The sequence below is a fragment of the Vicugna pacos genome, chromosome 16, assembly GCF_048564905.1.
Source record: "Vicugna pacos chromosome 16, VicPac4, whole genome shotgun sequence".
Classification (NCBI taxonomy): domain Eukaryota; kingdom Metazoa; phylum Chordata; class Mammalia; order Artiodactyla; family Camelidae; genus Vicugna; species Vicugna pacos.
The window spans coordinates 62,359,891-62,383,085 of record NC_133002.1 but is presented as its reverse complement, the minus strand read 5'-3'; the positions used below and the strand labels follow the sequence as shown (position 1 = coordinate 62,383,085).

General features: G+C 56.1%; 3 protein-coding genes across 3 annotated transcripts; 1 reads left to right on the top strand and 2 right to left on the bottom strand.

Moving 5' to 3' along the window:
• Window positions 1-1,503: 1,503 nt before the first annotated feature.
• Window positions 1,504-2,100, bottom strand: NPB (neuropeptide B). The gene is made up of 2 exons (XM_006199454.4): window positions 1,838-2,100; window positions 1,504-1,750 (listed from the first exon to the last, which is right to left on the bottom strand). Exons 1-2 carry the CDS (start codon window positions 2,078-2,080, stop codon window positions 1,622-1,624), a joined length of 372 nt encoding a protein of 123 aa, XP_006199516.1. The 5' UTR covers window positions 2,081-2,100; the 3' UTR covers window positions 1,504-1,621.
• Window positions 2,101-4,269: 2,169 nt separating this feature from the next.
• Window positions 4,270-8,810, bottom strand: ANAPC11 (anaphase promoting complex subunit 11). The gene is made up of 3 exons (XM_072939859.1): window positions 8,677-8,810; window positions 8,122-8,241; window positions 4,270-4,586 (listed from the first exon to the last, which is right to left on the bottom strand). The coding sequence occupies exons 2-3, from the start codon at window positions 8,228-8,230 to the stop codon at window positions 4,441-4,443; spliced, it is 255 nt and encodes an 84-aa protein (XP_072795960.1). The 5' UTR covers window positions 8,231-8,241; window positions 8,677-8,810; the 3' UTR covers window positions 4,270-4,440.
• An 82-nt stretch (window positions 8,811-8,892) lies between these two features.
• On the top strand, window positions 8,893-12,607 carry ALYREF (Aly/REF export factor). Its single transcript, XM_072939858.1, has 6 exons — window positions 8,893-9,184; window positions 9,627-9,758; window positions 11,229-11,376; window positions 11,877-11,940; window positions 12,025-12,199; window positions 12,290-12,607. The coding sequence occupies exons 1-6, from the start codon at window positions 8,948-8,950 to the stop codon at window positions 12,302-12,304; spliced, it is 771 nt and encodes a 256-aa protein (XP_072795959.1). The 5' UTR covers window positions 8,893-8,947; the 3' UTR covers window positions 12,305-12,607.
• Window positions 12,608-23,195: the final 10,588 nt, after the last annotated feature.

Here is a 23,195-nt window from a genome sequence, read left to right as displayed (position 1 = left end):
GGCAGGGTGCTGGGGAGGGTGGCAGTGGTGTGTCTGATCTCCTGGTGTTTAAAAGTAAGGGTTGTGGTGCTCTGTCAGCCTACTCCCCGTTCCGTCCAGAGTGGCTTCTGCCCTTCAGCAACTGGGCCCAGTGGGGCCGGAGTGGCCTGTGGCCTGGCGCCATGGGAACCCTGGGCCAACATTCACTCTTTCCAGAAGGTGACTGACCCTGTCTTGTCTTTTTAGTTTCCAAAGTCTGATAGAGAACCCCTTGCAGGACACTGAAGTGAGGTGGCTGTGCGTGAAGGTTCAGACACACGGGCTGGGCAGGGACCACCCTGCTTTCCTTTCCTCCCAGGTCAGGGGCGGGCCTTCCCTTCATTCCCACCCCACCTGGCCCCCAGCTTTAGGAGTCCGGTGGTGCCAGATCTTCCCATGCACAGAACCCTGGGCTGCAGGGATCAGCCTGCCAGCTGTAGACCTAGTACGGGAAGGACACAGGCGTGGCCGGTGGGTTCCTCTCGAGACTGCATGGCACCCCAAGACGGGCCTGGAGGACTGCCTGCAGCAGCAGACAGGAAGCCCCCGCTCGGCCATGGGTGAAGGAGACTCCAGGCCCGGGGGTTCAGGAGGTTGGCGCCCTGAATACTCGACCACCCGTGCGCAGCAGGCTTTTGGGTCCCACCCACAGCACTCAGGCAAGGGACCAGCGCTCGGGTCCCCACTTCATGTTTGTTCCCGCTGGGACCCAGCAGTCCCACAGGTCCCAGTTCATGCTCTGAAGGGAATTCAAAAGCCTGCTAAAACTTTGATGAGAAAAGGAGGTAATTAGCCTGAGTGTGGGGCGGGGGAGGCCACTCCCAGGACACGGCTTTTGCGCTCAGGGGACCCATGTCCCTGCACGGGCCCTCTAGGCAGGGCAGCACCCATGGCTTTGGGGACACTGGCTTCCCTGTGGTCAGAGGAGGGGTGAAGGAGGAGCTCCCAGGCTGGGGGCTGTGCTGTCTGCCTGACACCGGATTCTGGACTGCAAGCCGGGGCTGTCTGCACAGTTGTCAGTCCCTCCTGCTGCACCCAGCCTGGCCATTCGTTTGGCACAGGGTCTCACTGGTGCCAGGTGCTGTGCTGCGGCGTTTGGGAAGGCTCTGGAAAGGAGCGGCCCAGGAGCTGCCCCTCTAGTAAGGGAGGTCTTTGGCCTCAAGAGACCCAGGGTTGGGGGCAGGAGGGCCTCCTGGTGTGGGGTGTTCTGGGGAGGCTCCTATGAAGCAGGACATTTGGGCTGGCTGAGTAGATTTGACAGCTCCTGAGGGACACAGGCACGTGTCCCAGGAGGACCCAGGAGCTGCGGGACAAGACTGGGAGAGCAGTCACAGTGGGGTTCCCAGCAGCAGGGTTTGGGGAGCATCTCGGGCCTGAGGGGCCTGTCTGTGCTCCCAGGTGGGCAGAATGGGGTCTGGAGACTCGGGTATGTGTCCACTCCCACATTCCCCGTGGCACCCACCCCTCTCAGAGGCTGCACGTCACTACTCATTAAGCTGTTTACTGCGGGGACAGGTGGGTGGTACTGGGTACCATCTCCTGCTGGGGCAGGGGCCGGGGTGCCCGCGGGAGCCAGGCCAGATCCAGGTTTCCAGGTTAGGGCTCAGGCACTGTGACAGTCGGCTGCGCGGAGTGACAAGAAGACGTCTGCCTCGCACTGGAAGGTGGCACGGCCGTCGGGCAGCCGTTCGCAGCTCTGCAGGTTCGGGGTGACGTCCTCGACGCACACGGTCTAGGGGCAGGAGGGGGATGAGGGGGCGCCCAGCACTCCAGCGCCCTGCACCCCCACACCCCGCACCCTCCAGTGCCCCGCACTCACGAGGCCCCGCAGCCTGGGGCGCAGCTCCCGGAAGGTGAAGGCTTGGCCTGGGGGTTTCGTGCCCAGGGGGGGCTCGGAGCGCCGTGCGTACGGTGACCTGCGGAGGCCGGACAGCAGCCCAGCGGCGCGGCCCACCGAATAGTAGCCCAGCCCCGCTGCCTGTTTGTACCACGCAAGGCCCGCAGGCGTCAGCATTAGGCACAGCGCCAGGGCAGCGACCACCAGCGTCATAGGCCGGGCCATGGGGACTCGGTGGCGGCGAGCAGCGGGGCGCGCAACAGCAGCACGGGCTCCTTATATCTGCAGCAGGGGCGGGGCGGGGCGGGGCGTGGAGGCGGGCGCTGGGGCCACCACGCCTCCCCATCCCCATCCCAGAGGGAGAAGCCAGGGAAAAGCCGCACAGGGCTAGTGCCCTGGAGGCGCAGCAGACGGGCCCAGGGCTCGGTGGGGGTGGGATGCCCCCATCCTCTCCAGCCCGCCCATCATCTCCCCTTTTGGACCCTGCCTGCTTTTGCTGGGAGGGGCCCCAGGCTCCCCCTACTGACCTTAGTCCAACCTGAGTCAAGCCTAAGTGGGAGCAGGGGCAGCAGTGCTGAGGTGAAACCCCACAATCAGTGCCCCAGCCCTGAGTCACCCCGAGGGGTCCCCAGCTCTCATGAGGCTGGAGAACCACTGACCGCACTGTGCCCAAGGGACAGGGGACAAAGGAGCAGATCGCACCCTAAAGGGGAACTGACCACAGGAGACTAGAGTTTCTAGAGAAGGCAGGGAAGTCCTGGGGGCAGTGGCCAACTTCACACCTGTCGGAGGTTCTACCACTGGTCTGGTCCTTAGAGCCGGTGGCAGGACAGCCAGGATAGCTCGCCGGGCTGAGGGGGCGTTAGGGGAGTTGAGAATGTTTGCAAAGGTGGGTGCTGTGACCCTGTGCCTCCTTGTGGGAGGGAGAGCTGAGCTCAAGGGACCCTGAGAGGACCTTGCAGAGGGCTGGACTCCAGATGTGTGCAGGGCCCGGCAGGGCAGATGCCCGTCCAGCTCAAGAGGACCAATCAGGCCCTGGGAGGACCAGGCTGGATCCCAGCAAAGTGTGGAGAGGAGCACCCCAGAGCCCCACAGGGAAGTGGGGCCTGCCGCAAGCTGTGGCCTCCCTGCAGGGAAGTGCATGTCCCCACACGCGTGCTAAAAGCCCAGAGGCGGGGCTCAGGGGTTGGTGCCCCAGGCACATTGCTACTTCCTGACACAAGAGGAAATTTCCCAGGGAAGGCAGAACTCCAGGGAGGGGTGGTGGGCTGGGGGGCCACCAATGGGACGCTGCAGCCACCACAGCCCACCTTCCAGTGAGGACTGGTCTTCCCTGCTGGGCTGGCCTACAGGGCTCCTTGCTAACCCTGGATCTGGACACTGTACACAGAGGGCCCTAGAATACGGAGCTGCTGCCTAGAACCTAGCAGCCAATGGGGGGCACCCAGGAGGCTGAGCCCAGGCCTGAGAGGGAGGGCACCCGGCAGGTGATGTCAGCCACAGGCTTTCCTCAGTGAGCTCTCCAAACGTCCTGGTCACCTCCCTTTCCCAGGACAGACACCAGCACAGGGACCCTGGTAGCTGGGTTTCTGGGTAGGGGGCACATGACCTCCAGGTTCTGTGAAGGTGATGGTCCCAAGGCCTCCTTTTCCCTGGGCACAATGCCTGATGGGAAGTATGCTGGCACACGGGGGACCACGCACCGCCCGGTCTTCTCCTCTGTGGACTGCAGACAGGTGGAGGTGACTGGACAGAAGGGGTTAGGGTTAGGGTGACCCCAAGGGAGGAGGTTATCCAGAAGAGACTGGAAGGAGCCAGTGCCCAGAGACTCCCTGCAGCTCATGGGACACGCAGCCTGCAGCAGTCTCCATCCAGAAGCTGCTTGAGACTGCCGGGGTTGGAACTGTTGCCCCCGAAGGGCCACCACCCCATGGAGCTGTGGCAGAACAGAGATGCCCAAAGACCTCCCAAGAGCTGTCTTTCTCTCAGTAGGGAGGCCCTTGACACCTGCAGACACACATCCTGATGTCAAGGACACCAGCACTGAAGAGTCAACCAGGGGACTGAGAGCCTTCCGGCAGGAGTAAACCTACCCGTGGCTGCCCACTGTGTCCAGCAAAGGTCCTACAGACCAGCCTGAAGGGTGGTCCCCAGGGCCTGGGCTGCAGGCCTCTGCTCCACTGTTCCTCCACCTCCCCCGTTGGCAGGAACATGCCCCAGGGCCTTGGCACCGCCAGGCTCTTCCAGCCCCCTGAGCTAGTCACTCCTGCCCCCTGCTCCTCTGGCTCTTTCTCTTCCAGGAGCCGTGACTCAGGGCCTCAGTGGCATTGCATCGAGATGTTTATTCATGAGAATTTTCATATCAACACACACAGAGGCCGAATCAGCGCCAAGAAAACAAGCAGCTAGAGGCCTCCAGCCAGACTCGGGGTTTAATGAGTTTTACTTATTGGATAAACTGTCAACGTTGTAATGAAAAAAAACACAAAGGCAACGCCAGGCCTCGTTTCACCCCATTCCAGCCCAAAGGGGGCCGTCGCAGGGAGAGGGGCCTGCGGTGGGGGGGGCGTCTGGGCAGCTGGTCCTCACTCCTTGAACTTCCACTCCTGGCGGCACATGGGGCAGTGCTGCTGCACCTGCTGCGCGTTGAGCCACTTGAGGATGCAGTGCATGTGGAAGCAGTGTGAGCACTGGCCCCACACCAGCGGGCAGTCGTCACCAGGCACCTTGCCTGCGGGAGGGGCGGGGGAGTTACACAGTGAGTGACAGCCGGGAGGCCCAGGGCGCCAGCCCACTGACCCTGGGGGACGGGGACGTGAGCCCATGGCAGCCAGAGCCTCAGACATCAGGAGCGACACCAATGATGTGGCCACTCTCCCCCGCCCCCACCCCCACAGCCTCCGGCTGCTCCCACTTTCACTCTCCCCCCTCCCCAGGCAGGGCCGGGGCAGCTCGAGTGGCTCCGCGCAGGAGGAGCTCTGGCCCGGCCCACAGGCCCCACCAGCAGCCTCCCAGGGCCCTGGCCCACCTGCACACTGCAGCCCTGCCATCTGGCACCTGAGATGCCAGGAAGGGGACCGTGTCCATGTGCCCAGGCGACCGCAGAGGAGACACCTCTTGGTGAAGGCTAAGAGGCCTCAGGACCCCGAGGGCTCCTTTCTGAGGCAGCAGGGGTCCAGTGCAGTAGCAGGAAGCCGACTGGGAACACTGGTGCTTACGGCCCCGCCTGCCAGCAGCTGCGAGTGAGCACGGCAGGACCTCCCCTCTCTGCCCCCAGCCTGAAAGGATCCCAGCTCAAAGGCCAGGGTACCCGCTGCTGGCACCCCACCCCACACACCTGGAAATGCTACCTACATGGAGGGGACTGGCACTGCCCATGGTCCAGAGAAGCAAGTGTCCCTCCGATTTTCAAGACTCTGGAAAGCCCTATCAAACAGCTGGTGCCAGAAGAGTGCAACAGCCTCCCCATGCCCCAAGCCGGGCTGTGGGCACCAAGGAGCTACAGCTCGCTCTCTCAGGGGTGCTCCCCACCACTGACCTGGGCCTCCAGGCCCATCAAGCATGAGCCATATCCAGATGTCACTGGTGCACAAACACAGGGGGCAGGATGGACAGGCCAGGCCTGGAGGAGCAGGGGACATCTTGTCCAGGAGGTGGTTGAGTGCAAGTCTGGGACCAACCCCTGTGACCATAGGGCCAGCCTGGAGGCCTGTGTTCCTGGTCCTCACTCTAGACACCAACCCCCCCCCCCCAGGGATGCGTGATCCTGCAACATGTCACAGAGAGGACGACGCTCTCACAATCCCACGAAGCGCTGGCTCCACGCTCAACTGGGAGCTGGGAAGCCAGCCTCGAGGCCCGCCTCACGGGGGTCTGCAGCCTCCGTGTCCCTCCGCCCGGCAGACAGGAGGCCAGGGCCACACGGCTGATGCGGGAGCTGCCGCTTCTGAGGGGAGCATTTGAACCAGGTAGCTGGTGTGGGCGCTGGGTCCAAGGGTCCTTCGACAACTGAAAACATGCACCTCCTACGCAGCCCCCCGAGCAGCCCCTGCTCCGTGGCACACACACATCCCTCAGAGTCAGAGGAAAAAGGCCGCTGCCATCTGCTCGTCTGCTTGTCTGGGGTGGTGTTCCTCAATCTTAAAAAATCCTTTCTGTAACAAAAATGTCACTCCCTTTCTGAAACTTTTATGATAAAACAACCAGAAAATCATACACCTGCCATATACAAAGTTATCTACCTCACTCCGCTTCCCAGCCCATGGGGATGGTGTGAGAGGACCCTGGGCTCACAGAGTGTGACGCCTGATTGAAACAAGCCCCCCACCGCCCACCTGCAGAGCCCTTCCAACCTCAGCAGAACTATGTTTGGAATCACCTCTAACACATGAGAGTCCCTTAAAAATGGAGGACAGAAAGGGTGGGCAGGGCCGGCGAGCCCACTGATGGGGGTCTGTGAGCCAGGCCGTCCCGTCCATTCCCACAGGGCTCGTCTGGGCGAAAGAGCCGCCTTCTCTCTAGTGACAGTGTGTGCAGGCAGCCTGTGGGGGACGTCTGATAGCACAGGCCAACCTTGGCGCTGACTCGCAGAGAAACCCAGTGTCACTTCACCTGCGCAGAAGGCACGCTGGGCTTGCCAAACACTCTGCTCCCGACAGCTGGCTCACTCTGACTCACAACTAGCAGGTCCAAAGCCCTCTTCTCGGCAACCGACACACCTGAGCCAGGCCCGCACACTGGGGATGCTCAGCCACGGGCCCCATCCCCCCCCGGGGCCACCTCCAACACACAGGCCCACTCCCCACATTTTGTGGCACAGCCACAAAACTGCTTTCGAGGACTTTTCAGAGGCCCAGTCTGCTGCTGAGGAAGCTGCAACTACATGCCCCTCAGGGCTCCCACTGCCTGTGATGCACCCTTAGGAAGGGCGGTTTTAAACGGATTAAACAAGACCAGGCCCAGTACTTCCTACTCTCCAGTTCACTGTAACGTGTAAAACCCCATCAAGCAGAAGCAGTCGGTGATTTCCTAAACGACGTTGCACTGGCCTGATTACGTCACGAGGGGTTCACTCCTAGGTGGTGACGCCTCCTCTTGGCTGAAGCGCACGTGAAGATCACGCCTAGGATGACGTCTGCACTGAAATTCAATGATTTGGATTTCAGTGTGAGAAGGAAACTCTCATTATTATTCTGGTGCTCACCTGGCCCCACAAGACAGGCCTGGTCACTAATGGGGCTGCCAAGAGCTACTCAGTGGTCCCCAAGCCCCACCTCCCTCTTGGGGCCACCCTTGTGCCCTAGGCAAAGGCTCAGATCCTTTCTTCTGTGTCCTGTTCACTTGGGTCTGACTAAAAACTAAAGTCACTGATGCAAAACTCTGTTTTTGACCTAAATATGTAACCACGCACTTTCACTTTACAGCACTGGGGACAAAGGAGTAACGCAAAAGACGACAAAGACACCTGACCAAACCCCACGGCAGGCATTCTACAAGACAACACTTTCTGAAAGAGTCAGACTGTCTTTTTAAAATGTGAGAGAAAAGTCAAAGCACAACTATTTTGGTTAAATAGCAAAGGGACAAGCAATCACACCTCAGGTTCTGGCTCACACCAACTTCTGATCAAGAGACACTTGGGGACACTAAAGAAATCTGAACAAGGACTAGGAAAGGGGATGGGCAACAATAAAGAATTACTGTCATGTCGTCTGATGTGACAACAGTGACAGGTAAAAAGTCAGCACCACATTTAGAGACGCAGGTAAGGTGAGCGGGGTGACAGTAGCATTTACTTTATGACTAGTTTTTCTGTTTGTTTTTTGCCTTTTGTTTTCTTTTTTATGAACCCGGGACCTGCTGCATGCTAAGCACGTGCTTTACCGCTGGGCCACATCCACTCCCCTAGCATTCACTGTAAAACACTGGGGGAAACACACATGCGTGGCAAGATAATACTCAGTGTCCTTCTATGTGCTAGATGGGGGGCAACCTCAGACCACTGCGATTGTGTCTGCTTGAGAACTTTCAAATAAGAGGCTTTGTTTTCCAGCGACGCTAATCAGGATAGAAACCTGTTCTATTTTTGTTATAAAAGTTTGGAAGAGGTCTCTATACAAATAGAAGCCCAAATCGCCTGGCTTTTTCTAGTAACTTTTCTTGGCGAAAGGAAATCAAACCCCAGGGACGTTAATGCAGGTATTTTAGGAGACACGCCAGGGCCAGCGAGTAGGCAGAGCTCAGGAGAGCGGGCAGGGGGCACTCACAGTCCGGGCAGCAGCCGTTGAAGGCCATCCGGCAGATGCCGCAGTTCTCGTCGTTGGCCACCCAGAGCCAAGTGGCCACGCCGTTCCAGCACTTGATCTTCACCTTCATGGCGCAGGAGCCTGCGGAGAGGGAAGAGACCACTGAGCTGCGCTGAGTCCGCGGGGCCACAGCACCTGGGCGCCAAAGAAGGGGTGCTGCCCGAGCCGGAGGATCAGCGCGGGCAGGAATCGTGGCCGAAGGAGCAGCACAGACTGTCTGCCAGGGGACGGAGGTGGGGGCCGGGTCCTCGGGAGGCCCGGGCGCCCAGGGTGTCCGGCGACCCCGCACTTCTGGCCCAGCGTCCACGGAAGGGCGCGCTGGCCTCCGCTGACACCGGGAAAACGTGCCGATCAGTACTTCCGAAAGGGACACGACTGGCCCGGGGTGGCCGAACACCCAAGCCCGCCCCCACCGGGCCGCGCCCCCTCCCCGCCGCGGGACCGGCTGCGGGAGCGGGGAGGAGCAAGGGAGGGGCGCCCCGCCAGGCCCCGCCCCAACGGCCGCACCTCGCTAACCTAATCGCGCGCCGCCCCACCCGCCTTCCGTTGGCAGCGCCGGCGCCCGCGCGGGAAGGTATATAAACGAGCGCTGCCGGGGCCCGGCACCTCGCAGCAGCGCCCGCCGAACCCCGCGGCCAGTGCGCACGCGCCGCCCGGGCGACGCCGGCCCGCAGCCAATCCACGGCCGCTCCGAGGACACGGCGCCGGAAGACCCCGCGCGGCGCCGGAAGTGACGCCCCGGCGTGCTGACGCGCGGGCTCGAGCCGAGGCCGATTCCGCGCCCGCCATGGCGGACAAAATGGATATGTCTCTGGACGACATCATTAAGCTGAACCGGAGCCAGCGAGGCGGCCGCGGCGGGGGTAGGGGCCGCGGCCGGGCCGGCTCCCAGGGTGGCCGTGGCGGCGGAGCGCAGGCCGCCGCGCGAGTGAACCGAGGCGGCGGGCCCATCCGGAACCGGCCTGCTATCGCCCGCGGCGCGGCGGGCGGCGGCGGCAGAAACCGGCCGGCGCCCTACAGCAGAGTGAGTGCGGAGGACGGGCGGCGGGCCCTGGGCGGCGGGGGAGCGGGCCGGCGGGCGGCACGGGGATGGCCGGCCCCGGGCCGCGGGGGCGCGGACGCCGGGCGGGCGGGGGGAGGTCGCGCAGCGGCCCGGCCCGGAGGTGGAGACCCTGCCGGCCTTTGTCTCGGCCGGGCGCCGGGCCTCGTGGCGCAAGGGGGCCGAGGGTACGTCGGCGCGGCCGCCCCGGCGGCGGGAAGTTAGTTGGAGGAAACCGAGAAGTTGCAGGACGTGAGGCCCCGGCGGTCGGCTGCGGCCCGGCGCGGGCGGGAAGCGGGACTGCGAGCCTCTCTCCTCGCGTTCCTCCGGGGCCGCAGTGGGGGAAGGTCTTGCGGTGGCCGTGAGGGCGAGGGCGAGCCTCGGCCTGAGACTCACGGGTCTTTTTCTGTTGTTTCCTTTTCTTTAGCCGAAACAACTCCCTGACAAATGGCAACACGACCTTTTCGACAGCGGTTTTGGGGGTGGTGCCGGCGTGGAGACCGGTGGGAAACTGCTGGTATCCAATCTGGATTTTGGAGTGTCCGACGCCGATATTCAGGTAAGCGACGGAGCTTCTCGGCGAATAGTTAACCCTGCACGGAACTGGTTTTGTTTGGGACGTGGCCCTGAATCCCCACCCACCTTAGGACAGCTAGCCCTCCCAGGCACCCAAGGGCTAGCCACCGTCCCCTGTAAGGGCTGCAGGAATGCAAAGCAGAGGTGAGGCTACAGTTGAAAGCCCCACTAGCGGGTCAGTTTGTGCTGGAAAAACGGGCCCCCAGTCTAGTGTGAGGAGCCGCTGCTCTTCATTACTGAGACGTCTTCTGTGGATGAAAGTCTGCTGTCAGAAAGTCTCTCTAACGGAAGACTGGTGGACGTGTGTGGTTCCTGTATTGCTGGAAGAGCTAGGCTATTTGTTTTCCTTATTTTGTGCTTGTTTCGGTGGTTTATTGGAGGAGAAAGCTCTTCCTCTACAGACCTGACAAAGCACAGAAGCAGGATGGTGCTGGCGTCTCTCTGGCTCCTTCTGCCTTAAGCCCTGTGTGTTATAGAGAACGTCGTGCCCTGTTTTCTCCCTCGTCCTCGTTCCTTTGGGTCTTGTTAGTGATACGATTCTCAAACTTATCTTTGGTTGAAGCTTCTTTCTTTTCTATTCTTTTTTTTTCTTCTCACCCCCCCCCTTTTTTTGTATGAACCCCAAAGGCGCTTAAACTTGTGTTCTGGCTAAGTAATAACATTTGGGGGTCAGTCTTGGAGATGGCTGGGTCAGGGTGCTGGGCCTTCCAGGGTTCAACTTTCCAGAGCCCCATTGTTTTACTTGACCGTGGGAGGACAGAGCAAGGCCGGTGAGCACTCACAGTGTCTCAACACTTTTTTTAAGGTGGTTTCTGGCATCCACTGGAAACCGCTTTTGGTGAACTCCACTTCCCGCTGTGTGCCTGCGGCCGGAGTAGCCCCACACTCTGGGTTCCCTCTCCAACTCCCAGCCTGCCTGAGGTCAGGGCAGTTTCCATGGCAGCGCTTGGCTTCAGACTTTGCGGCAGGCTTGAGTAGGAGGAGAGGGAAAGGTGAGCCAGAATCTGCCCTGGGGGAGGGGCTGGGTCAGGGCTCCCGAGTCAGCGGGCCCTTGGAGCTGGTCCACAAGTGGTTAGTCCCTTGCTCTGTGATCTTGGCCTTTGCTGCTTCTTGGCGCAGCCCTTGGGTGTGTTGTAAATTTTCCTCTGGTGAAGAAGATAGCGATTTAATTTTGTGCCCTTCACTGGTGGGCTTTGCGCTCCTATACTTGCATCCTGGTACAGATGGAGGTCCCCAGGTCGGCAGGAGCCCTCGGGCCCGGCTGCCCCTGGAATGGCTGTCCCGTCTGCCCTGTCCCATCCCACCCCCCAGGTCCCACTACCATGGCCCTGCCCCTCACACGTATGTCTGCCTCCCAGGGAAACACCCCAGAGCAGCTCACACTCCCAGGGAGTGTCCCTGGGCTGCCAGGAGGAAAATCGCTTGCCTGACTGCTGTTCTTTCTGACTCTCAGGAGCTCTTTGCTGAATTCGGGACTCTGAAGAAGGCAGCTGTGCACTACGACCGCTCTGGCCGCAGCTTAGGAACAGCAGACGTGCACTTTGAGCGGAAGGCAGATGCGCTAAAAGCTATGAAACAGTACAATGGCGTACCCCTGGATGGTGCGTGTGGCAGTGGACCCAGGATGGCTGCGGGGCTGTGGCTGGGTTGTGGGGTCGGCTGGTCCCATCCCTGCAGGAGGGGCCCTCTGCCGGAGGATGCTCTGTGCTCCCCCTTGTCTCCTCTGCGTTGCCACCTCGTGCTGTCCGCACGCCTGGACCGACCCCTGTGCACCCCCATCCAGTGGGCCCCGTCCCTCCCCCCTTCAACTCCTTCTGGAAGGTTCACTTGTGTGAAACCTTCTCAGAACCACCATAGCAGACCTGTGAGTGTGGGGCTGTAGTCGTAAAGACAGGTACTTTTCTGCTCATGAGCACCTCGGACACCTGACAGACACCCGCCTAAAGTGGACGGAGGAGTGAGGGGGCCCTAGTGGGGTTGGTGTTGGCGCCGGCTCCTTCTCCCGTCGGCGCTTCCAGGCCACTGCCCTCGTGTGGGTGCCATGGCGCGGGTGGTCTCAGAGCCCTCTGGTGGTAGCGGCCCTTTCATGTTCCCTGCGCAGGCCGCCCCATGAACATTCAGCTCGTCACCTCACAGATTGACACGCAGCGGAGACCTGCACAGAGGTGAGTGGCGGGGCTGGCTTGTGGGGGGTCCGCTCACCCTGCAGCCTTTCCAGGCATCTGAGCGCATTCCCTTTTCCTTACTAGTGTAAACAGAGGCGGGATGACTAGAAACCGTGGTTCTGGAGGCTTTGGTGGCGGCGGTGCCCGGAGAGGTGCACGTGGAGGCAGCCGGGGCAGAGGCAGAGGCACCGGTCGGAGTTCAAAGCAGCAACTTTCTGCAGAGGAGCTGGATGCCCAGCTGGACGCCTACAATGCCAGAGTATGTCCCTGAGGAGGCTGGGTTAGGGCTGGCCTACCACTGAGTCTGAGGGCCTCCTTTCCGGTGACAGCCTCTCTTCCTCTGTTTCAGATGGACACCAGTTAAACAGACCAGCAGATCCGTGCATGGACCAGGACCCAGATGTCTCGTCCGTGCTCCCTGGAGGGACGGGTGACAGACTGGGGCTGCGTGGCCAATGATGGATTTGTTTCTTTTATGTTTTAAAATAGAATTTAAAGTTCATGTAAAGGTTTCTTTTTTTTTTTCTTTTTTTTTTTCTTTTTTTTTTTAATTCTGAAACAGACCTGTTTTGTACCGAGTTATTTTTGGGATAAATTTTACTGGTTGCTGTTGTGGAGAAGGTGGCGTTTTCACCTTTGCCATAATAAAATAGAAATGTGTGTAGAACTGGAGCTGTGTAATTCGTCCCCATCGGAGTCCTCGTCTGGGCTGGAGCGCTGGTGTCAGTCCAGGGGGTGGGAGGGACACGGCAGACCTGAGGAGGAAATGTGGGCAGCAGGCCTGCCGGGTGTGTGGCACCCGGCCTAGGGGTTGGAGTTAGTGCTGCGGGAGGTTGGTGGTGGCCACTCTTCCGTCTCTGTTCCGCAGACCCTAATTTGTTTCCCACCCGGTAGGGTGGGCATGGGAGGACGTGGAGCAGTGTCTTACGCCCGCAGCCGCCTGGTCACCTGTACTTCGAGGTGTTTCTGCCACCCTGTGTTTCTGCCAGCCTTCAGATGACTGCTGACTGCTGGCTTGGGCCGTTCCTTTGTGGTCCTCAGGAACCTGGATTCAGCAGTTGTGACTTTGCAATGTAATTGTCTCATGTGTCTTGTGTCATCAGGGAAGGAGCATGGTGTCAGGGTGTCCTTTTTTTAATTCCGCGCTTGGTGACGTAGCTGGTGGGAGCTGTGGCAGAATCTAATTTGACTTACAGAGAACCTCAGGGGCTGGCAGACACAGGTGCCTGCCCAGACCCCTTCTGGGACGGTAGAGCAGGGCAGTGACGTCACCTGCCTCTACACCATGTGCCCAGCCATGCGGTCCCTGCGGTTCAGGAGGGGCGGAGACACCTTTGTGCGCCCCCTCCTAGGGCACGCTTGTCTGCTACTCGGTTCTGCCTGAAACCAGGCTGGAGAGAGGATCCTTGTTCCGGGCTCACAGGCACGTTCCAGGGCGGGACTGGGGAGGGCCGGGACGGGGCCTGTACTAAGGGGCGCCCTCAGCAGGCAAGACACACGGGGAGCTCTCGGCCTCGCCTCATCCCTAGGCAGCTGCCACTGCCTGCAGCTCGAGTGGCTTCCCGTCTTCCCTGTGTGGGAGGGGGCTGGGGTGCCTCACAAGGGATGGATGTGAGGAAGGGGTTACCGCGCTGTCACTGCAGGGCCGGCGGTTGCCGCTTGAGCTGCCCGAGGCGCGCTGGGCACCGAGTGGAAAGATGGGCCATCCCTGCCCTTGGCCAGAGGAGCTGGTCCAGCCGGAAGGGGTCGTTGTGCGCTTGGCTTTAGCAGCTGTGGTTGTGAGGAGTGGGTGTGGTTGAGGTTGCACACCTGGGCAGAGCTGGGCGGTGTCCCTGAGGAGCTGGCCTTGGGCTTGGCAGGCAGGTGCCAGGTGGGACACTGCTTTCTGGGGCGTCGGGAGAGGCAGCAGGACACCTTGCTCTGCTTGTTCGTTCCACCTGGAAGCTGACGAGAGCATCTGACTGGGGCCTGCTGGGCCCGGGGCTGGAAGTGGTGGCACTGACGGCCCCTGGGATGGGGAGCCCTGTGGGGCGCTTGGGTCTTTGGAGGGAGTGGCTGCTGGGGTTTGGGGGCTCATGGGGCAGCATGAGGAGTGGCTGGGGGAACACGTTGAGGGATGTCGTTAGTGGAGAGCGGGTCACAGGAGGAAGCAAGCAAAGGGCAGGTGCCAGGCACCATCGTCAGGTGTCAGGGTAAGTGCTAAGGCTGTGGAGGAGAACAGAGCAGAGGGTGCCCAGGCGGAGGCAGAGACCCACGAAAGTCTTTGGGGGAAAGCTACCGACAGAAGAGCAAGCACCAAGGTCCTGAGGTGAGAACGCTGGGACAGGCCAGAGCCCCGGCGTGGCTGGGTGGACGAGGCAGAGGACCTGGGGCCTCACTGATGGCCTCTGCTGGGCCCCGAGGGAAGCCCTGTGGGGGCGTCTACCAGAGGGGCAGCCTGGTGTGGGACAAGGGCCTGGGGCCCAGCACGTGGGGACTGACGTCAGTGAGGGACAGCCACAAACAGTGACCGAAAAGGCCGCTTGGAGTGGCTTTAGTGTTTCAGTTTCAGTGAGTGTTGAGTGTGAAATACTCTTAAGAAAACTAGCTTTTCACCTGAGAAAATAACACACCCGATCAGCATAAAGAAGCTGCCATAAACAGAACCGCCCTCCCAGCGCTGTCCAGACAGAGCCCTTGTTACTCCAGGGGTTTCAAAAAGCGGGAGCTTCACTGACGTATAATTCACACACTGCAAAGCTTGCCCATGCACATGGTGATTTTACTATATTCACAGAGTGACAAATCTACCCCCACATTGAAATTCCAGAATATTCTCATCACCCCAGAAAGAAAGTCACCAGCAGCCCCTCCTCAATTCCTCCCCCGACCCCTGGCGTCCACTGGTCCACTCGCCTTCCATCTCTGGACCTGCCTGTCCTGGGTGTTTCAGACAAACTGAGCTGTAGGGTGTGCGACTTCCAGGTCCATCCTCATTAACTCAGCATGATGTCGTCAAGGCTCAGCACTCAGGCCTTTTTCTCACCGAACATTCTAGGCTGGCTGTCTAACGCACAGTTTAGCCACTCACCAGGTGATGGACACCTAGGCTGTTTCTGGTTTTGACTTTTGGGGTAATGTTGCTGTGGGCATCTATGCACACGTTTGTTATGTAAACATGCATTTTCAGTTCTCTTGGAGTGGGATTGCTGGGTCATAGAGCAACTGAGCTAAATTTTTTGAGGAGTCAGGGGTCTTCCCACGGCAGCTACACACTCTTCCGTTCACCCCAGCGGTGATAAAGACTCCAGTTTCCCCACTTTCTTGACAACACTTTGCCTTTTTTATTTTGGCCATCTGTGGGGGGCGAAGTGGCATCTCATCATGGTTTTGCTTTGTAATTTCTTTTCTTTATAACCTGTTTTTCTTTTTTAAATGTCCGGATTGAATAACAGTTACCCTGGGTAGGACATTGCTCCCTGTGCAGTTCGGAGGACTTTTCCCACACACTGATCTGTTTGAATGTGGTGAGTGCCACGACTCCAGTTTTACAAAGAAAAATATAAAGATCTCTTTATATTGCTTTGTACTCTTTAAATTTTATAGAAGTAATAAAAAATAATGTGATATTCCTGAAATGGACATAGCTAGCACCTTCCCTAATAATTTATATGAACACCCACCTCTTTCTCCATTTAACTGTGAATGTCTTATAATTTTGATATTCAGATTTATAGAAAAAAGTGAGAATTGGACAAAGAATTCGGTGCCCTCCTCACCCAGACCCCAGGTGAGACCCTATTCCTCTTCACCCTCTGTTTTTCCGGAACTGATGGAGAGCAGGCTGCAGCAGGCTGCCATTTGACCCATACATCCGTGCCCATGCGTATCTCCAAAAGCAAGGGCATCCTCTTCCACAGTCAGCCGTGAACATTGACAGCGATACCGTTACCCGAACTGCAGGCCTTGCTCAAGTCTGGCCGGCTGTCCTAGCAGCCTGTGTGGGGAGCGCTTCTCCTGGTCCACGTGGAAAAGGAAGGCCTGGGCCGTGAGAGTGTCCAGCTGTTTTCATTGCTTTAGCCCTCTGTGTGTTTTATGACCTTGACACTTTCTGAAGGTCGCTCCTGTTGGGGATTGTCTCACTCAGGTCTGATTAGACCGGGGCTATGGATTCTCGGCAAGAATATCACTGATGGGGGTTCCCGGGCGCACCGGACGGCAGTCTGTCTGATTCCCGCGGTGTGAGTTTGCGCGTGTGGTTCAGGTGGGAGCTGCCAGGTTTCTCGACTGCACAGTTACACTTCTCCCCTTGGTAATCCATCAATTTGTTGGAGGAGAAACTTTGAGACTAAGAGAACACTTGTTTCTCACAGTTTTGCCTGCTAATTTTAGCATCCTGTGGTGCAGTCATTATTACTCTGGTGTTTCATGGTTAGTTTTTACATTTCCCTCATTCCTTCAACATTAATTGGAACTATTTTCTAAGACAGAGCAGCCCCTTCTCTACCATTTACTCAGTCATTTGTATCGGCATGGACTTGTGGACCTGTGATTCTGTGAGACGTAATCTGGTGACTGCTATTCTGCTGCTCCGACGGTTAGGGATCCTCGTGTGCCCTTTTGACGTGCCATGTCCTTAAAAGCACTTCCTGACTTTCTGGCCCCAGGGGAGACTCCAGGCCCACCTTCTATTCTCTGGCTCACTTCGTGGAGACTGGGATTTAGCAACCAAGATCTGGACGTTGCTTGTGCTCACTGCCACTGAGCTGCTGTCACTGCTGAGTCCTCTCAGGACAGAGCTAGGAAACACACGTACTAACTCACGTGTATACCTCTGTATTTGTTTCTGAACCTATCTAGTTGCATATACACATTAAAAAAACTGTGAGTTCACACTGACGTCTCTGATTCCAGCCCAACTCCCGAGGATTCACTCTCACCTCCCCTTATTTGTAAATTCTTTCTCTGGCAGTGAGAAGCCTGGCTTTCGTGGTCCACGTGGTATCTGCTTAGACGACGTCAGTCCTTTAAGTGTCCGCCTAACCTGATCTTAGAGCTGCTGACCCACACCTGTGAGAGACATTCGCTAACCAGGGTGCAGGACTGGGTTCTTGAATGTGTGGAGTCAGGGTACCCAGTGAAGGTACTGGTTCCCAAGGTTGCTTAGGCGAGTGAGTCTCTCCCACACTTTTTTAAGGTGGTTTCTGGCATCCGCTGGAAACCACTTTTGGTGAACTTCACTTCCTGCTGTGTGCCTGCGGCCGGGGTAGCCCCACGCACACCTCCCACCCCACACCCTGTCCCATGTGTCTCACGTGTGGCTGTGTCAGAGTTGTGTCCTCTATAATAAATGGGTACCTGTAGATGAAGTGTTTTTCTGAGTTCTCTGAGTTTTAGTGAATTGCTGAACCTGAGGGGGCAGTTGTGGGAACCCTTGAATTTGTAGTTTGCTGGCAAAAATCTGGGTAGCTTATGACTGGTGTTTGAAATGCGAGCAGTCTTGGACCGAGGCCTCAACTTGCAGGGTCTGGGCTCACTCCAGATACTCAGCGTTTAATTGAAATGTGGCACGTGTGGTTTCAGGCAATTGGTGTGAGGGAAAAAACCTGTCAGTGGCGCATTGTCCAAGTGCATGGCGTGGACTCTGTCTGGATCCTGCTGTGGATAAACCAACTGGAACAACAGTTCTGAGATGGGGAAATTGAACATGGACTGTTAAAGAGCTTATATAAACCAAAGAACACCAGAAAATCAAGATAAACCGAACAGTAGGAAACACAAGGGCATGAACAAGCAGTTCACAAAAGAAGTAAGACAAATATGCTCGCTCTTCTAGTGTTGCAAGAAAAGGAGTTACAATTATATGATGCCATCATTTTAGACGTTAAATTGGCAAATATATATATATTCTAAAGAGATACACACACATATATTCTAAAACATTAACACAAACCTTTCTTGGAAAAGGCAAAACCAGGGATTTTCATATAGATGACATGATCCTACAGGTAAAAAATCTTAAGGAATCACACAAACTTTAAGAACTAGTAAACGAGTTTAGCAAGGTTGCAGAATATAAGGTCAACATACAAATAATCAAGCAAAATGAAAAATTCAATTCAAAATGAAATTCAGAATGAACTTCAAAAATGAAATTAAGGAAATTCTATTCATGTCAATACTAAAAAGAATAAAATTCTTAGGAACAAATTTAACAATAGAAGTGCCAGACCTGACCATAGAGTGAAAACTATGAAATATTGCTGGGAGACATTTAAGATTAAATAGATGTATAGAAATCTCACGCTTTGGGGTTGGAAGACTCAGTATCAATAAAATGTTAAGTCTCCCCAGATTGTTCTACAGATTCAATGTAATCCCTATCAATAGATGCTTTTGCAGAAATTGAGAATAGATTTTAACATTTCTATGGAAATTCAAAGGACCTAGAATAGCCAAAACAATTTTGAAAAGAATGTTAAAGCTGGAGAACCCACACTACAGGTTTCAAAACTTACAACAAAGCTACAGTAACCAAGAGACTGTGGTGTTAAGGATAAACATATAGATTAAGGAACAAAGTTGAGTCTATAAATGAACCCTGAAGTTTATGGCGAATAAAATTTCAACAGAGGTGCCAAGACAGTTCAGTGGGGGAAATTACTAGGCTTTTCCACCTGTGCTGGGACAATCAGATATCCCTACACACGCGCGGAAGAACTTTGACTCAACTCATGCCTTACACAGGGATTAACTCAAAATGGAGCGTACACCTAAATGGAAGCTGAAATTGTAAAAATAATAGGAGAAAATCTTTGCAGCTTTGCCTTAGGTAAATAGTTCTTAGACCCAACATCAAAAGCATGAGCCATGAAGAAATTTTTTATAAACTTCACTAAAATAAAAGGTTTTGCTCTAACAGACATCTTTAGGAAGAGTCAAGTCAAGCCACAGAAGATGTTTATAAACCATACATCTGACAAAGGACTGCTATCCAGGACCCATTAGTCGTCTTACAATGGACGACTAACCAAATTTTAAAATGGACAAAAGACTTGAATAGATACCTTACCAAAGAAGACTCTTCAAGAAAATGCAAATTAACCCAGGAGACACCATGTCGCACCCACTAGGACAGGTTTAATCAAAAAGACAGACGATGCCAAGTGTTGGCAAAGGTGTGCCCCGTTGGAACCCTCTCACCTTGTTGCCAGGGTTGTAAAATGACGTCCACCTTGGAAAACATGGGGATTTCCACTGTGAGGAATCTACTCAAGACAAATGAACATATGTTCACGCGAAGACAGATGCCGCTGTTCACAATGGACAAAAAGGAATCCAAAGGTCCAGCTGATAAATGAATACCAACAAAATGTGCAACACTTGCACAGCAAATGGAACAAAAGCACTGACCGCAGATGGACGGCAAGACGTCAGATATCACAGGCCCCCAGATTGCATGTTGTGTGATTCCACACAAACGAAATGCCCAGGAAAGGCCAGCTTACAGCTGCAGGAAAGCAGGGCAGTGGCTGCCAGGGTCTGAGGGGGAAGGGGTGGCTGCAGCAGTGGACACTGACTCAGTTGTGCAAGGGAAGCTTGGTCAGAATGATGATTATGCACCTCTACGAATCTACTGGAAAATAGTTGAACTGTAAATTTTGTTTTGTTGTGGGAGTAATTAGGTTTATTTACTTACTTACTATTCTAACGGAGGTGTCAGGGATTGAACCCAGGACCTCGTGCATGCTAAGCACATGCTCTACCATTGAGCTACAGCCTCCCCCTGTATTGTGAACTCAATGGGTGGATTTTGTAAATTATACCTCAATCAAGCTGTAAAAAAAACAAAAATTACCTTGCTGCTCTATGTCATTAAGTATTTTTATTTAAATCATGTGAAAAGATTTAATTCATCACGGATTTTTTAAATGAACATGTTAATATTAATTACAGTGCAAATGCTCCTGGGCTGTGCAGTAATACACTTTTGAGATCCGCTATGGAGATGTTTGATATCCTAAAAGTGCTGTAGTGAACATCCTTGTAAGGAAGCCTTTGTGCACAGCCACCGATCTTTCTTCAGAACACCATTAAGGTTCAAGTTGTACCTTCTTGGCACTACCCCCCCCGCCCCGCCCCATCCTGCGCTCTCCCATCTCTCACGGTCTCTGCTAATTAGCTAAAAAGGTTCAAAATAGCATCCTTCCTCCCTCATGGTGGTGCAGAGTCATGTCACATCCCAAGGGGTCTAGTTCCTACAGGTCCTACCTGCACCCACAGAAAGGACGGAGGGCAGGGACTTGGTGTCAGCACTGGGGTGTGGTGTCAACAGCTGGTCTCGGCTGTGGTAGACTCTATAGGACCAGTGGCCGTGGTGGCCGTGGTCCTCCCACAGGGCACTGCAGGGAGTGGCCCTGGTCCTCCCACGGGACACTGCAGGGAGCAGAGAGGATGATCTTGCTGATGAAGACACACAATCGATGCAACATAAAAAGCTTAACTAGATTCTGATTCAAATAGAAAGTAAAAGAACTCAGTACAAGCAAGGAAAATACTGGTTAGATCTTTAATGTTATTTGTAAATTTTATTGGCCGGTATTCCAGGTACCTACTGCTCTGTAAGAAATTACTCCAAAACCCGGTGTAAAACATACTTTATTGTGCTTACAGATTCTGAAGGTAAGGGAGTGAGACGGGATGGTTCATCTGGCACCACAGGGCGGGGCTCCTAGGTCTTCAGCCCGTCTTCGGATTGAGAAGCCACACCCCAGCCTCACCCTCAGCTGGGCCCTGAGCTGCAGCCACAGTGGGATGAGGTTAGGGGGCCCTGTGGGTGGCAAGGGTATTTTCCCGCAGAGGGCTGTGGGTCGCCGGGACACGGCTGAAGAGCCACACACCCTTTGCTTCTCTTCCCATTGGCAGGTGGAGTGTCTGTTATGATGTCACTTCTTTTGTGTTGGGATCTCTGCTCATCTTGTTTGAAACTTACAGGACTTAAGTAGGCTCTGTTCAGACAGGTTAAGTAGTTCAAAGTGGAGTCACAGTGGCCAACATGAGCTTCCATGCTGGTTGTTCTGAAATGTAATGTACACTGTAGGACTGGGAGTGTCCCAAGTGATAAACTGAGAGTGTTGCTTTAGATGAGAAGTTTGACAGGCCGTGTGTGTCACTGGCACAGAAGGAAAAATGGGGAGAGTGAAGCCCCCTCCCCAGGGGAACCGTTATTCCTTAGAAAGATATCACTGAGCTGAGTGAGTTGAAGGCTGTTTGCCGGAGGGCCTGACTCCACGCTGCTGAAAGCTGTTCCGGGGTCTGGATGCTGCCCGACGCCCTGTTGGGGCAGCCAGCAACTCCCCTGTCACAGGGTGGAGCTGTGCTGGGACGCCACCTCCGGGACTCCGCCTTGGAGTGGTCAGTGACCCCCCTTTCCCTACTTGTAGCGGTGACACACCAGGAGACTCCTGAACTGAACACTGGCTGTTGTTTCGTGCATCGCCAATTCCGTGATTCCTACTGGCCCTTCCTGCTGGGCCCAGAGGCTCTGCCCTGGAACCTGGCCTGGCCTGAGTCACGGGCTTGCCCAGCAGAGCCGCAGCATAGTTCTGGTCCTTCCAAGTGGGCTCCCTCGAAGTCACAGAAGATGGGCCTCTTGAAACACTTGCTGTTGGAGACTAGCTGCCAAAACAACCGGGGGGCGTGTGGGAGAGCCTCGGCTGACAACCGTCTTGCCGTCCAGTCTTCAGGAGGCTGCGGCGCGGACCCAGCAGACTACAGCTGCATGGAAACCCTGTGCTCAGCCCACGGGGAGGAGAAGCATAAATCCGGGCTCCAGGCCAGTGTGTCTGGAGAGGTCTCCTAAGCCACAAGGGGCGGCGGGGATAACAGTACCCTGGCTGTTGTTTACCCTGAAAGGATTCCTTTCTTCCAAAATAAATGCATGTTGAAATATTTACAGTGGACATGACATCTGAGGTTTGTTTCAACGTTGCTGTGCGTTGGGAGATGAAGGCATTGATGAAACAAGAGCGACCACGAGCTGCTACCTGTTGAAGCCAGGAGCTAGGGCCCCTGGGGTTCATAATCCCGGTGCCAGGTGGTGGGCCCCGCCCACTGTACTGGGGAGGATCTGTGACCAGCAGAAGGGATGGCACTTCTGACACTAGGCTGTGAGAGCCACCGTGGCTGCATCCCGAGTACTTGTTGATTCCCTTGCTCGTTTTCTGCTTTTGAGGCCTCACTTCAGGGAAAGCAAGCTGCCCTACTGGGCGCAGCCCTATGGAGAGGCCAGGAGCTGCAGGTGGCAGGGAATCAAGGCCTCCAGCCAACAGCCCTCGAGGAAAAGAGTCTCCTGCCCCCAGCGCGAGCACGAGCTTGGAATTCCAGGAGATCTTCAGAGATCCAGGCCCTGGCTCACAGCTTGACCACAACCTCAGGAGAGGCCCGGAACCAGAACCACCCTGCGGAGCTGCTTCCTGACTCCCACACAAATGTTGATCGTTTTAAGCTAAATTCCTGGTAAGTTTTCACACAGCAGTAGATTACTAATATAACGGTGTTTGGAAATTTTAAAAGAGCCCTACGGTTATCAGAAAGCAGACTTTTCCTCCGCCAGTGACTCAGCAGTGCAGCAGGTCGCGCGGCCCTGGTGGTCTGGTTTTCAGGGACAGGGTGCCTCAGAAGCACACACCCAGCACCAGATGAGAACGCTCTGCCTTGGGCCGACTGAACGTCCTTCACACAGCGCTGACAGTGTGACTCTTAGTCACAGGAAAATCGCATTTATTCCTCAGAAACCGAGACATCTCCCAAAGATACCAAGCTTCAGGACTTCACATTACTTTCTACTGCCTAAAACCTGCAGGCGCGTGTGCTGCTGACGACTGCGGCCTCGACCCGGACTCGCTGAAGGCAGGCCACACAGACGGGTCCTGCCTTCCTGGGGCTGAAGAGCCACCGAAGGGGGCAGGGGCCCGTTTCCGAGTTCTCACAAGGGCTGCGGGTGGAGGTCAGGAGGCGCACCACGCCCAGCATCTGGTGTGCAGCACTTGGGGGCCAGGACCCCACAAGGAGAAAGAGGGGTGGCGGCCAAGTGTCGGCAGCGCGGGCTTCGGCTGGGCCGGCCACGGGGGCCACGAGTCACGAGCCCCTTATGGCGCTACAGAGCGCTCCCGGGTGAGCGTGTGCGAGACGTCCGATATCCGCCAACAGTCGGAGCACGCGGGTGGAGAACCTGCGTGGACGGCGGCATCTCAGCCAGGAGCTCCCAGTGCCGA